This window comes from Typopeltis vanoorti, chromosome 17, assembly GCF_054136105.1.
Source record: "Typopeltis vanoorti isolate ZY-2024b chromosome 17, IOZ_Tvanoo_1.0, whole genome shotgun sequence".
Classification (NCBI taxonomy): Eukaryota; Metazoa; Arthropoda; class Arachnida; order Uropygi; family Thelyphonidae; genus Typopeltis; species Typopeltis vanoorti.
Genome location: NC_143565.1, coordinates 92,427,287 through 92,441,246, shown reverse-complemented (window position 1 = coordinate 92,441,246; position 13,960 = coordinate 92,427,287). Strand labels below are relative to the sequence as shown.

At 33.7% G+C, this 13,960-nt stretch overlaps 2 protein-coding genes across 3 annotated transcripts; both read left to right on the top strand.

The window, feature by feature from the left end:
• Positions 1-1,509: 1,509 nt before the first annotated feature.
• On the top strand, positions 1,510-13,394 carry LOC150097635 (uncharacterized). Of its 2 annotated transcripts, XM_090407447.1 has the most exons (3): positions 1,510-1,596; positions 11,391-12,040; positions 13,086-13,394. In XM_090407447.1, the coding sequence occupies exons 2-3, from the start codon at positions 11,415-11,417 to the stop codon at positions 13,102-13,104; spliced, it is 645 nt and encodes a 214-aa protein (XP_090263573.1). In that variant the 5' UTR covers positions 1,510-1,596; positions 11,391-11,414; the 3' UTR covers positions 13,105-13,394. The 2 variants fall into 2 exon arrangements, with proteins under 2 accessions (XP_090263573.1, XP_090263572.1); XM_090407446.1 differs by having other exon boundaries at positions 11,391-13,394.
• Positions 5,503-9,281, top strand: LOC150097636 (ribosome biogenesis protein BMS1 homolog). The gene has a single exon (XM_090407444.1). It carries the CDS (start codon positions 5,687-5,689, stop codon positions 9,236-9,238), a length of 3,552 nt encoding a protein of 1,183 aa, XP_090263570.1. The 5' UTR covers positions 5,503-5,686; the 3' UTR covers positions 9,239-9,281.
• Positions 13,395-13,960: the final 566 nt, after the last annotated feature.

Genomic DNA, 13,960 nt, shown 5'->3' with positions numbered 1-13,960 from the left:
TCTATGATCTGTCTAAGACAAAGGATCTGATCTCTGGTGCCTTACCTTTCCTGAAACTGCTTGTTCCTCGGGCATCTCTGATTCAACCCTATTAATCTTCCATAAAATTTTGCTTGCATGAAATATTATACTAATATTTCCGTAGTTCTTGCAAGCCTTCATATCTCTCTTCTTATCTGGTATGAAAACCGACTTCTTCCCGTTTCTAGGCCATGATCCTGTTTCCCATATCCTTGTAATCAATCTATGAAACACTCTTTTCCCTCCATCTCCTCTGTCCTTAATTCTCCTGAGATTCCATCTGCACCTGGGGCTTTATTGCTGTTAAGTTGCTTTGCGCTTTCAACTTCATGCCTAAGCGGAGGAAGTTCCAAATCGTAATTTTCCCGGTGAGAGGGCTCCTCCAAATTTTCTTTATCCACTCTATTGTACAGTTCCTCACAGTATTCTTTCTTCTGTTTTTGATTTCAAATTCTTCTGTTAGTAATGCTCCTCGAAATTGGTTCGTTCATTATTCTGAAACCAGCTAAATTAAATGCAATTGAAGAGACCTTATGAATGTTCCTCAAGTCCTGGACAGGATTCAAACCCAAGACTTTCCAACCAGGCGAACAGAAAATATAGTGGCGTTCTCTAATGTACTTGAAAGTAAGGAAAGTGAAATACCAATCACTTATGAGAATTTTTAACATGTTTTTATTAATATAATATATTTCATAAACATTGAATAAAAGAACCAACAAAAGCCAACTTGAAATGGCAAAATATTATCCAACTTAAAATTAAAAGAAAAGAAAATTAATAAAATTGTAAGTCCTCTAACATCTTCTCATTACCCACAAACGGAAAGGTATTACAGGATTTACAATTTGGGTAGCGCTTCCTAGGATTTCTTGATGCTTTTTTTAAAAAAAAAACTGTAGGCTGCCATCCCTCATCATCGGCAAGGTATAATGTATAAAATGTAGCAAGGAAGTCTTAATAATTTGAATAAAAAGATAATGGACATGCATATTACATTACTGTTAGTAATTTTTTACTAATAACATTCTTTTAGATTTTTTTAAAATTAAAATATACAAATAGTTTTTTGTTATTGTTGTTTAAAATTTCACACATTTTTTTAAATTTGCTTATTTATCAGATAATTCAACAGAACGAGTTTTGGATTATCATACGACCATTTTTTGGATGGAATTCCCATTATGACAACAACAATAATAATAATAGTAAATAACTAGCAAGCTCTTGAAATACACTCCTTTCCGATAACGAGAGATGGACACTGGTTGCTCTATAACGATTTCTAAAATGATAGCGCTAAAGGATGCCGCCTACTCTCTTTGGGCACTGAAAAGATGTTACAGATTTTATTTATTTTTCTCTGGAAGTATATGCTGGTTTTCATTTCTTAAAAAAATATAACAGCATCATTCATTAATTTTAATATAAATTTTGAATTCTGTGGTGGCGCTGTTGATAATGACGTCATCGTAAATGCTGGAGGATCCGGTTTTGACTGGTTATAGGAATATAGAACGTAGATCTGCATTGCGGTGTTTCACTTCTCCTTTGTCTGGCTACGTGTTTGGTTGGGTGAGTATGTGCTCTCGTTATGGTTTCGCGCCTTTGTTAAAATATTTTACCAAAGTAAAAGTAATAGAACATATACATGTATTTCTGTAAAATACCGAAAATGATTTACTTTGTCTGTATATATATATGTATATATATATGTATATATATATATTATATAAATGTGATATAATATTTGCGCAACACACATCATTTTCGACACATTTATTTATGTGTCGAAAATGATGTGTGTTGTTTATGAATAATGCTGCATATATATAGGTACATGTATATAGGTAGAAATTCAATGTTTAAATGAAATGTAAAGTTTGTGATGTTTCAAAATTATTTACATTTTAATACATCAAAAATAATGTCTGAAATGCTTGATTAATTGGAATATAGTCGGATAAGGTATAATTTGCTTAATTGCTCACGCAAAAGTGTTCCCATGCCAACAAAAAAACTTGCATGTTAGTAATATGGTCAATTTTCTAAAAAGCGGCAGGTTTTTGTATTAATTGGGCCGATAGGTTTAATGTTATACTCTAATTGTGTAATTTTCTTGTTAAAAGGTTACATGTATGACATTTTGGATGCCTTGTTTTTCTCGTAGAAAATAAAATTATCTAAAGGTCCATAAAACTATAACTCCCCTTTTATTTTATTTTATTTTATTTTTTTTTACGCTGTTAAATCATTTACCAGAAAATGGCGACCGTTTGGGTGTTTGTGTGAAATTTAACAAAGACTGCTTTGTTCGCAATGGCGACAGTCAGTCATTGGCTATCGTTCAAGAAGAAATAGTCGTGCGCATGTGCGGTGCCAATTCGTCAAAAAATATGTATGCATAGATGCTTAACCGGCACGTATATGCAGTCGGTTTTTTACGTTTTTTCTCTGTTTTCATTGAACGGGTTTTTCTACTTATATTTACTTATGTCTGACATGTTATGCAGTTATTTTTTTCACTCGTGAAGAATGAACCGTAAGCTAATTAATTGGTGTTGCCAATTAATAAAATCAAATTCGCGTAATTGTTTCCCAAGACTGGGCCCAACGTCTTGACTCTAGGAGAATTAATCAGGAATTATTACATTAACTTTTGTTTCCACATTAATATTTAATCTTGTAATATATCCCAACTTTCATTAGGGATGAATTAATCGCTATTTTTTCCCACAAGGTTTTGTTTATTCTGAAACGCTGCTTGGAGAAGTTGGCTACTCATGTGCTGGATTTTTGTATGGCTGATATATACTTGAACCACAATATGCCTGACATTACATGCTGAAACACATTTTTATGATTCATTTTATTTTTTGTTAATTACAAATTCTTTGGTTTCATCTGAATGTAATAAAATGCTCAAAGATGAAATATTTTGAAGCATAATGGATTTCTATTTATTTGGAAATACAGTATTTGGATTTAAGTACATCCTTTGCTTAGCTGATTTGATTGGCATCTGCATTTCAGAGATCTAAATCTACATTTTGCACGTGTAATTTACCATTTGAAATCTTTTCACTTGCTGCTTCATGTCTCAGCATTTCTCAGCTCATAGAAATTATTTTTCTACTCATTATCTAACTCATAGAAACTTGAATGATTATTCTAGCATTTGAATGTTAGATTAAAAAAAATAAAGCAAGTCTGTTTTTTTTTTAATAAATGTACAGGAATTCATACAAATATTTTTTCCATAACAAGTTCTACTGTACAATGTATGGCTTTTTATGTGACTTCCATTTGCAAAGAGCTATTTATAGTATGTTGGTATTAGATTATCTAATCCTTAGCCTATTTGTAAACTATTCTAGACTTTCAGGTTCCCTTTAGAACTGCAGAATGTGGTTGGCCTTGTATTGGAAAACAGTGTCATCCTCCAAGCCTGCTGGAAAGGTTAAAGAAACAGCAAAATTTTTCTTGTTTTTAGTGGATGTTTGTGTACATTTTGTAGAGGATGTTAAATACATTTATAAGCCTAAAGCAACTGCTTTGTTCACATGCATGGTGAATTTTTCATTTGTCCAATTATTTTTGTTACCTGTTGATGTACTAGTCAGTCTGGACAGTAATTTTTTTTTTTTTAGATCATTTAGATTTTTAGAATTGCTCCATTTAGTGTTTTAGAACCAGTACTGCACATAGTAACAGATGGAATGTTATACAGTGATGCAGACAACATTCTTACATAACTAAAAATAAGTATAAAGGATCAAGTTATAAAAATGTGAAATATTTTTGTAGTGACTTAATTGTTAGTTTGATCAGTAATGGACCATATGTTAAATGTAGTTGGTTTTCAGCTAGACACTCTTGCTAAGTAAAAACCAGGTTCATGGTTTTCTGAATAAGAAAACCATGAACCTGATTCTTATTCAGAACCTGAATTCAGGTTCTGAATAAGAATCAGGTTCATGGGTTTTGCATCCTTGCTAACCAATCAGGAAGCATATACTCTTCAGATAGCCACTAGATATTAAAGGAATACCAATATGACTTATACAATTAGTTTATTTTTGGTAACTAGGTCATTAGTAATTCAGGTTAACTTTGCTATATGGACTGCATGTACCCATAATAAACTTAGTTATTAGAAAAACTACCTTCAGTCATATTCCATCTGTACATTGCTCCCATTTGCAGTCTTCATTTTTGTATTATCACTGAGATTGTTATGTCAAGGCTAAAGGAGGTCACTATCAAACCATTTAAATTGAAAACCTGTTCACTGTTTTTGCACTTGGAGGTGATAGGCAGTCCTTGTCAAGCCAAATCTGTTCACCATTTTTACAATGGTAGGAGGCCCTTTTATTCTATCTTACTGGAAACTTCTGCTTCAGTGGAACATGCATCCATCCTTAGCTTGGCATATATCTAGCACTCCAATGACTTGGTATTTTTCAGATTGCACCTTTTCAAATCTGACATGTACGTAGTGCATATGCTCAACGGACTGTAGGCCTTGATCTTCTTTCATTTACTTTCATCATTACCCATATGTTTCTAACACTTGTTTTTAAATTTCAAAGTTATCAAAACCATAAGTCTGTTTTTTCCTTCCAACTCCTTTGATAACTATCTCCAGTAGCTACATCCCATCATCTATTTTCTTAACATGTAATATTGCATTCGTAGTGGTACACCAATGCCTGCACTTATTTGGTTTGAAATTACTGCAGTTGAGCCTCGTTTCATTCTGTCATGTCATGAATTTCCAAAATGTGACAAGGATCATTTACCTTTCTTTCCAGGTATTTCTGCTTGCTTCAGTAATAGAAATGACTGTTACCCATCTTCATTTTGTAAATAATATTCCATACTTTATGCTATTTCAAGTCTTCTCAGATCAGGTTTTTGTATGCTGGATTTTTGCTACATTTAGTCAGATTGAGGGTAGTTTAGTCATTGATCTGCTTTCTAACAGGTTGTAGGCTGGGCACAAATTTTGTGAATGGAAGGACATGAATATTGGCACTGGAAACACCATATGTCCTGCAGACCTGAACTGGCCCTAAAGTCCCATGTTTGGTATCTAGAGCAGGGTTTACTGATTAGCTAACTCACTTATGGTACTAATGGGCTGATCCTTTTCTTTGGTAGGAGTTATAGTAATGGCTGAAAATAAGCTCTGTGACAAACTATTTGCTACACTGAGTAAGAATAATAGATTTAAGCAAGCATGGGTTTTTGTCGTCTGGATGATTGCAGCTTACTGTTACACTAGTATATCACACAGCCCCTCCAGTATAATTAATTGGAACCCAAAAGCAAGTTGTCACTTAACTAAACCTGGTGACACTTCAAGATATTTCCTGGTGCTAGCTCTAAAAAAAAATTCATCTGGTTATTGTAACATTCAATAATTTTTACAATTCTTGGTGCTGTTATAGTATTTTTTATAGAATTACAGTTTAACCATTTTAACTTTCACCAAACACCCTTTAGCTGTTTATATACATGAACGTTTTTAGCCATCTACTGAATTTTGACATTCGAATAAATGAACGCAAGAACTTTTTTTCATGAAAAAATTTTTATATTGTTTTAATTATTAAAACAATATAATTAAAATGATTTATTACATCTTTTTCACCACAGCATCATGGATGACAGTGAAGATAAGCAGAAACATAAAACTCATCATGCTCCACATAGTGGCTGCAAAGCTGAAAAGAAAAAGAAAAAAGTCGCACACATTCAAGAAATGACTGCTAAGCAGAGAAATCCTAAAGCTTTTGCAGTGCAGTCTGTGGCAAAAGCAGAAAGGTATCAACGAAGAGCACTGGATATAAAGGAAAAACGAATGCATGTTCCAGTTGTTGATCGTACTCCGTTAGAACAACCACCAATAGCTGTAGCATTAGTTGGTCCTCCCAAAGTTGGGAAAACAACTCTGATGCGGTGCATTATTAAGCATTTTGGAAAACAAACACTCTCTACCATTAATGGCTTTGTTACAATTGTTGCGGGGAAAAAACGCAGGCTGCAGTTGATTGAATGCAAAAATGACATAAACTGTATGATTGATGTTGCTAAGTTTGCTGATCTTGTGTTGCTTATGGTTGATGCTAGCTTTGGATTTGAGATGGAAACTTTTGAGTTTCTTAACATTTGCCAGACTCATGGATTTCCTAGAGTTTTAGGTGTTCTCACCCACCTTGACACATTTAAGAATAACAAGACACTTCGAAGGACAAAAAAGCAAATGCAGCATAGATTTTGGACTGAAATATATCCAGGTGCAAAGTTGTTTTATCTCTCTGGAATGATTGGGGGCGAATATCTGAAATCGGAAATTCATAATCTTGGAAGGTTCATATCAGTCATGAAGTTTAGACCACTAAAATGGCATGCAACTCATCCCTATGTTTTAGCTGACAGAATGGAAGACATAACTGATCCTGAGAAATACAGACAGAATCCAAAATGTGACAGATGTATTTGCCTTTATGGGTATTCAAGGGGTACATCATTAGCAACAGATATTTTTCATATTCCTGGTTGTGGGACTTTTGAGATGAAGGGTGTAACTTCTCTTCCTGATCCTTGCCCCCTTCCTACAAAGGAGAAACGCCGCTCTCTGAATGAGAAGGAGCGACTTATCTATGCTCCTATGTCTGGTGTAGGAGGTGTCGTGTATGATAAAGATGCTGTTTATATTGAATTGAAAGGTAGCCATTCACACACAGAGCAAAAGCAAACAAAAGATTCACAAGAAGCTGATGGTGAAATGGTTTTATCTTTAATTAATACACAGCAGACAATTGATAATAAAATGGCATCCAGTGAATTCACAATTTTTAGTGGAGCAGATCCATTATCACAGAATGACATAAGCAAAATTCAAAAATATCAGGATGATAATTTAGAAGAATTAAATCGCATCAGAAGAAAAGTTGTATTTGAAGATGAGAAAAGTGATTATTTATATAAAGATTTGTCAAAATATGACAGTAATGAAGAAGATACAGATAATGAATTAAATTTTCATCAAGAAATTTCTGATATTAATGAGAATGAGGAAGACAATATCAAGCAATCAGGAAGTGAGTATAGACAGGAAGAAAATAGTTGTGAGGAAACTTCTGAGGCACTTAATATCACTAATTGTGACATCAGTGACGAAGAAAAGGAGAGTACTTGTGATCAGTTAGAGAAGCACAGTACTGACTTAGAGGATGAGAATGCAATTCAGAATAGCAAGATTTTTATTCAAGTTAGTGAAGAACTTGGTGTGCCCTTGAAAAAACTCAAAACAGAATCCAGTGCTGAAAAAGTTATGGAAAACCTAACCTCTAACGAAATAGACCATTTGCACTCTGGCTCTCTTAAGTGGAAGGAAAATTTACTTGATAAAGCAGCTGATGACTACTATAAACAAAGTGTCACCAACTTTGAGAAAGAGATATATGGAGAATCTCTGTCTAATTCATTGTCTCAGAAAGATGATGTTCGTGAATTGGGTGGATTATTCTTTGTTACTAAAAAAAGTGTGGTAGGTCTCCATAGAAATATTGATAACTATACCTCGCAGAAAGTTGTTGGTAATGTGCAAGACTGGACTCTGAACGAAAAAAGAAATGAACTGATAAATTACTTTGTTACAGGCAAATGGAATGAATCTGAAGATGCTGAAACGTTGTTGAAAAGAGATGATGCATTATATGGAGACTTTGAAGACTTAGAATCATCTCAAGTAACAAATGAGGAATGCTTAGTTGAGACATCAGGCCTAGAAAATGAAGATGAAAAAGATGTTATATCTGGAAGTGATAAAGAAGATGCTGAAGAACTGTTGCAGAAGAAAAGAATGGAAAAGAAAAGGAAACAAAAAGATATATTTGATGCAGAATATGATGGGATTGGTTCAAATTCATATATTGAACAGCTTAAAGATGCAACAGACAAGCAGGAACAGCTTAATAGAAGTGAATTTAAAAACATAGAAGACAGCAGACGTGTATTGTATGAGGGATTTAATCCAGGAATGTATATCAGAATGGAATTTGAAAACATACCTTATGAGTTTGTTAAAAACTTTGATCCAACATACCCTATTATTGTAGGGGGACTTACAGATAAAGAAAACCAAATTGGCTACATCCAGGTCAGGCTTAAAAAACATCGTTGGTATCCTAAAATTTTGAAAACCAATGATCCAATAATTGTATCAGCTGGTTGGTATAGGTTTCAAACTATTCCACTCTACTATATTGAAGATCACAATGGTCGACATAGATATTTAAAATATACACCTCAACATCTTCACTGCATGGCTACATTTTGGGGACCATTAATACCTCAGCAAAATGGATTTTGTGCTGTTCAGAGTGTATGTGAAACTCCATCAGATTTTAGAATTTCTGTAACAGGGTCAGTTTTGGCAGTAGATAAATCACCTGAAATTCAAAAAAAGTTAAAACTCATAGGAACACCATTTAAAATTTATAGGAAGACTGCTTTTATCAAGGGTATGTTTCATTCAGTTCTTGAAGTGGCAAAATTTGAAGGTGCTTTAATCAAAACAGTCAGTGGAATCAGGGGACAGATTAAAAAACCAATTAGAGCTCCTGAAGGTGCTTTTCGTGCTACATTTGAAGATAAGATTCTGTTGAGTGATATTATTTTTCTAGTAACTTGGTATACAGTAAGTGTCCCTCAGTTTTTTGCCCATGTTCCATCACTTCTGCTTTCACCTGAGAATAAAAACAAATGGCAAGGTATGAAGACATTAAGACAACTGAGATGTGAACATAACATAAATGTACCCATAAACCAAGACTCATTGTATACTGCCATCGAAAGGAAGCCGCGTCACTTTGGTCCATTGATTATTCCAAAAGAACTACAAAAGGAACTGCCTTATTTAAGCAGACCCAAGTTGCACTTGAAGTCTAAGTCAACAGTAGAAAGTAGAAGGGTTGCAGTTATACGAGAACCCCATGAACGTGATGTGGCACATTTGATGAAAACTTTGAAAAATGTTTATAAGGGCAAACAGAAACAAGAGCATGATGCTATGTGTAAACGAGTAAAGGCTCATAAGAAGGAGAAACGAATTGTAGAAACTAATAGAGTTCGGCATCAGAGAGATTTAAAGAAGCATATTTTTCGTACGTTAAAGAAGATTGAAGGCAAGAAGAAATGCAAATGAATTTTGTAAAGGATGTCAGCTAATAAAATGTTTAATTAATATCCATGTGAGTTGAGTATATTTTGCCTCATGGAAAAATTTCAATATACTGTCATGTTAGTAGAATGCTTCCCATTTTTCTATTTAGCATGAAATTTTAATTTTTTTATTTTTGGCATATTTTTTAACAATTCAGTAAATTGCTTTGAAAAATTTCCTCTAGAGTTTGCAAAATTAAGTCAATTTAATATCCCCGATAAGCTAACATGGAATTAATGGTTGTGATTTTGCTAATGTGACAGTAAATATTAAAATGCAATCAATTAGTTTGAGTGTTTAAAAGTACTTTATATTGATCTCTTACCTTTTTAAAGTGAATGATGCTGGGATTTTTCTGTTAAATGCCATTCTGGAGTGGTTGATCCATCCCCATCTTAGCTGATTTTATTGCTAGTAAGAGTGATTCATGTTATAATCACATTTGCAAAATTTTTAATTAGTATAGCAAAAGCAGTCTTAAGTGTGTGAACTTAGACATTTATACACTTATAAAAACTGTACATGATCTGATCTGTGTAGCACGATGCACAATCATAGCCAAATTAATGACTTCCTTTTAAGTGGGAAGTAAAATCTCCAAATTCAGTTTATAAGTGGATTACACTTGAATAAAATCAGCATGCAAGAATCTAAAATGTAGGTAGCTAATTAGTGCTGTGTGAACATGAACTTAATGAATAAATTTAAATTATCAGTACCCTGAGAATCATTAGGCTATAACAAAAGTACATATTCCACATTACTACTTACAAATGTGGATACTTTGGTGTACTAGTCCTAAAAGTAGCATGTTTGTTTTACACAATAGGATTCTAGCTTAATTTAAACCCTTGCTCCATCCATGATTGCACAGGGTTTTAATCTTTCTAGGTGGATATATTACCATCAAGTTCAACAGAATTGTGCATAGTTCAGAGGGATGTTAGAGAAAGTTGGATTGTAAAATAGAATGTTTTTTGAAAGTTGTTTATATGCTCACCTTTGTTAATTTGACATTTCTAATTATAAGGAATGAAATAATGAGAATCCATGTGATCTTTATCCATATAAAGATAAAAAAAAAAAAAGTTTTTATTACTACTTGAAGAATAAAGTACGATGTTAGTCTGTTTGGTTTGCTGGGTAATTTTATGATTTTGATTACTTTCTGTAGTGTGGGGCATTCATCTTAGAGGATGAATTTAAGTAATATTTTCTGGGGTGTTAAAATCTGATACTTATCACAACTATTAAAGGAGTTTCTACTGCTGATTCAGGGGAATTGGTGGGTGAAGGTTAGTACCATTAACAGTTTGTACAGGATTGCTCAGTGCAAAGAAGTGATTACTGGTTATTTAAGATGTTAATGCTTCTTGCTCATTAAACCGTCTTGTGCACAACTTTCACATGTTGTGGACAGCCACTTTATCTTAATGTGCTGCTTACTATGTTCATGTTATGCACATACTTTGGCTCTCATTTGGCTGGGACAAAGTTTAAGTGACATGCATGCTATCATGCAAAGACAGCAATGATGTGTTGCTAATCCTATACATTGAAGGTCTTTTATTGTATGAGATCCATATAAAAAAATATGCATGATGCAAACAGCATGGTGTGTGAATTGTCTTTAAATATCAGTTCCTGCTGTATGGGGGAGAATAAGCAATTGCTTGATAAATTATGCATTGTAGGAATAAATTATGCCAATTGTCACTTGTCAAGCTTGAATCATTTTTAGCACAACATAATCATCTTTGTGTAGTGACATTAAAAAAAGGATTAAATGTAGTTTTCTAGTATCTTGGAGATATCTTAATTGTGACAAACATAACAGGTCTGTAGTAATGTGCAAAATAGGTAACAATTCTAATACAAGTCTCATTTGACTGAACAGTTGTGGATTTTTTGAATTAGCAAGTTACAGGTTCAACTTCAGGTGATTCTGAAATCTAATGTAAATATATACTTTAAAAATTTTTTTAAAGCAATATATTTTCTTCATTGACTTAAATCCTGATCTTATGAATGCTGTGCAACTTAAAATTGGCATGTATTTTATTATTTATCAACTTAGTTTTTGTAAATATGCTTTTATAAGCCATACAGAATTTTTCTTTTTCCATTTTTGTAGGTATAAAGAAGCAGAATATCCAGAATGAAGCCTACATCTGTTTTTGTTGGAGGTTTGGGTGATAACATGGGGAGGGATGATTTGGAAAGGGAATTCAGCAAGTATGGTAAACTGAATAGCATTTGGGTTGCACAAAATCCTCCTGGCTTTGCCTTTATTGAGTATGATGATGACAGAGATGCTGATGAAGCTATTAAAGCTATGAATGGAGCAGTAATAAATGGATCTCGTATCAGGGTTGAAATGTCTCGCAATAGTGGCAGAGGTGGACGAGGAGGGCGGGGTAGAGGCAGAGGAGGCTGGCGTGATAATGGTGGAGGAAGAGGTGGTGGAAGAGGTAGGCCATACTTCCGTGGAGGCAGAGATTCATATGGTAGTGGTGGTGGCGGTGGCGGTGGCAGAGGTGGTGGTGGATATGGAATGAGTCGAAGAGGAGGGGGAGGTTCATCATTTGATTCATACAGAAGCTCTGGTCAGTATGGCTCTGGTGGAAGAGGAAGAAGAGGAGGAATGGGTTCTAGGTTCTCTGGCTCTGGTGATCGTGATGACCAATATGATGGAATGTCTTATTCACATGATGGAATGGGAAGCAGTGGTGGTGACTACAAGAGTTCCGGATATCGCAGCAGGTCACCAGTTGGACACAACAGGTATAGTGGTAATTTAACTATCCCCGACATGCAATCTTTGTCTTAGCCAACTTGGAATTTAAATACGTAATATTGTATTTGGAAGCATTTGTTTTCACAAAGCAGACTTCTAGTAGCTGTCTTAAATGTGAGCAGACTTGAGTATATTGGAATTAAAATTCACATTCTCTCAATGCAGATTTTTAGCATCATTGCACAGTTGAAATCTTGGAACAACTATTCCAAATATACTAATGCTCTTTTTATTATCTTAATTTTGCATCAATGATTACTGGCTATAAACTTCGTTTAGGATTTTTGAAGTGCATTATAATTACCTTTCTGAACTTCATACCATAGATTTTTGCATCTTTAGTGAGACTTGATCATTAACTAAAATTTTTGGACCAATTTAAAGATTGAAATACTTCATGCTGAAATTATTTGACATTTGCTCACATTTCAGTATAAAAAGATACATGACAGCAGAAGTTTCAGTGCATTTGTTTTTGCTGCCATTTAACTGAAATTAAGAACATTGCCTAAGATGTCATTTAGTCTCAAGCATTGTTTTATAAGCATTAAGTTACTGTAACCAATTAATGTATGTGCATTTGCATTTCGAATCTACTTTCATCAATATTAAGATGTCACCATTTGCAAAAGGAGACCTATATGCTATACTGCATCCTAAATCTTCAGCTGTATAAATCCACTTAATGTTACGTAAATTATGACAACAACCAACTTGTATGAAATGAGGTTGCATCTTTCTACTTTCAAACTGAACTACATTTCATGCATGTCACCATTTTGCAAAAGGAGACATAAAATAGCAATTTTAGTGCCAGATGTTCTTCATTACAATATTGTTTCTGCCAACTTAACAGATTTTGAGTAAATTTTTTACTACAACTATGTTCATCTTTTGAATAACATTTTACTGCAAACTATTTGAATAAATTTTTCTGCCACCTAATTTTATGATCTGTATCAAGTTGGTTTTTACTGACTTGATAAGATTGCTATTGACTGCACATAACTCTGCAAATTTTTCTTCAAACAGAAACTCCAGCACCTGGTAACTTCAAGACCACATAAACTGCACCACTGCAAATACCATCATCAGTAATAGAAGAGAACCATTCTGGCATACCAACAAGTGAATCACTTAAGTGTTCTGCATGTCGTTTCTCATTAACTTTATATTAGATCTCTGTTATAGAGATGATTTCATTTGCCCATTTCATGTGTATTAATATTTGTGACCAGCATAATTCCAAAGGGGGGAATTTGGGACTTTTCATGTTTGAAGTTTAAAATAGCCATGTAAACAAGTTCGTGCATCACTTTCAATAAAAAAAAGCTAAACTTTTGAGATGTCAATTTGTTTGAATTTCTACACAGACTTTTTAAAAAAAGAGCATTATATAAGTTTTGCAACGTGAATGGAATAATTTTTTTTTTATTTTTTTTAAAAATAGGAATGAAGTATAATCACCAATGGTGACTTGCAGAATAAAAGTGAAACCTTCTAGTATAGTTTATAATTTTATAGTGGGTGCATTGTTGAGTCTGCAAAAAGTTTTGAAACATCCTAATTTTAAACTTGGTGGCATTTTTTTTTTAAAAAAGACAGCTTTTTTTTTTAGTTCAAAGTATTTTTAGATGAAGAGCAGATTGGCACTGTCATGCCCAAAATTAGCTTGATTGCCCTATACCTGTTGTTTTTAATGAAGACAAAGGCACTGTACTTTTAAAGGTCCAAGTGAAGAAAAGAATGCTAATTTAGAAGATTAACAACTTGCACAACAATTTGGATGGTGAAAAATGAGCCTTAGAACCATTACCCTAGTCATACTTCGAGCTTGTCTTTAAGCCTTCATCCTGACCACTTCTGTATAGAAACCAGAGACTTGTAAAGCCTGAAAGAAATTTAAA

What these genes read in the sequence shown, in the direction of transcription:
- LOC150097636 (XM_090407444.1), top strand. Translation starts at nt 5,687, where the DNA reads ATGGATGACAGTGAAGATAAGCAGAAACATAAAACTCATCATGCTCCA.
- LOC150097635 (XM_090407446.1), top strand. Translation starts at nt 11,415, where the DNA reads ATGAAGCCTACATCTGTTTTTGTTGGAGGTTTGGGTGATAACATGGGG.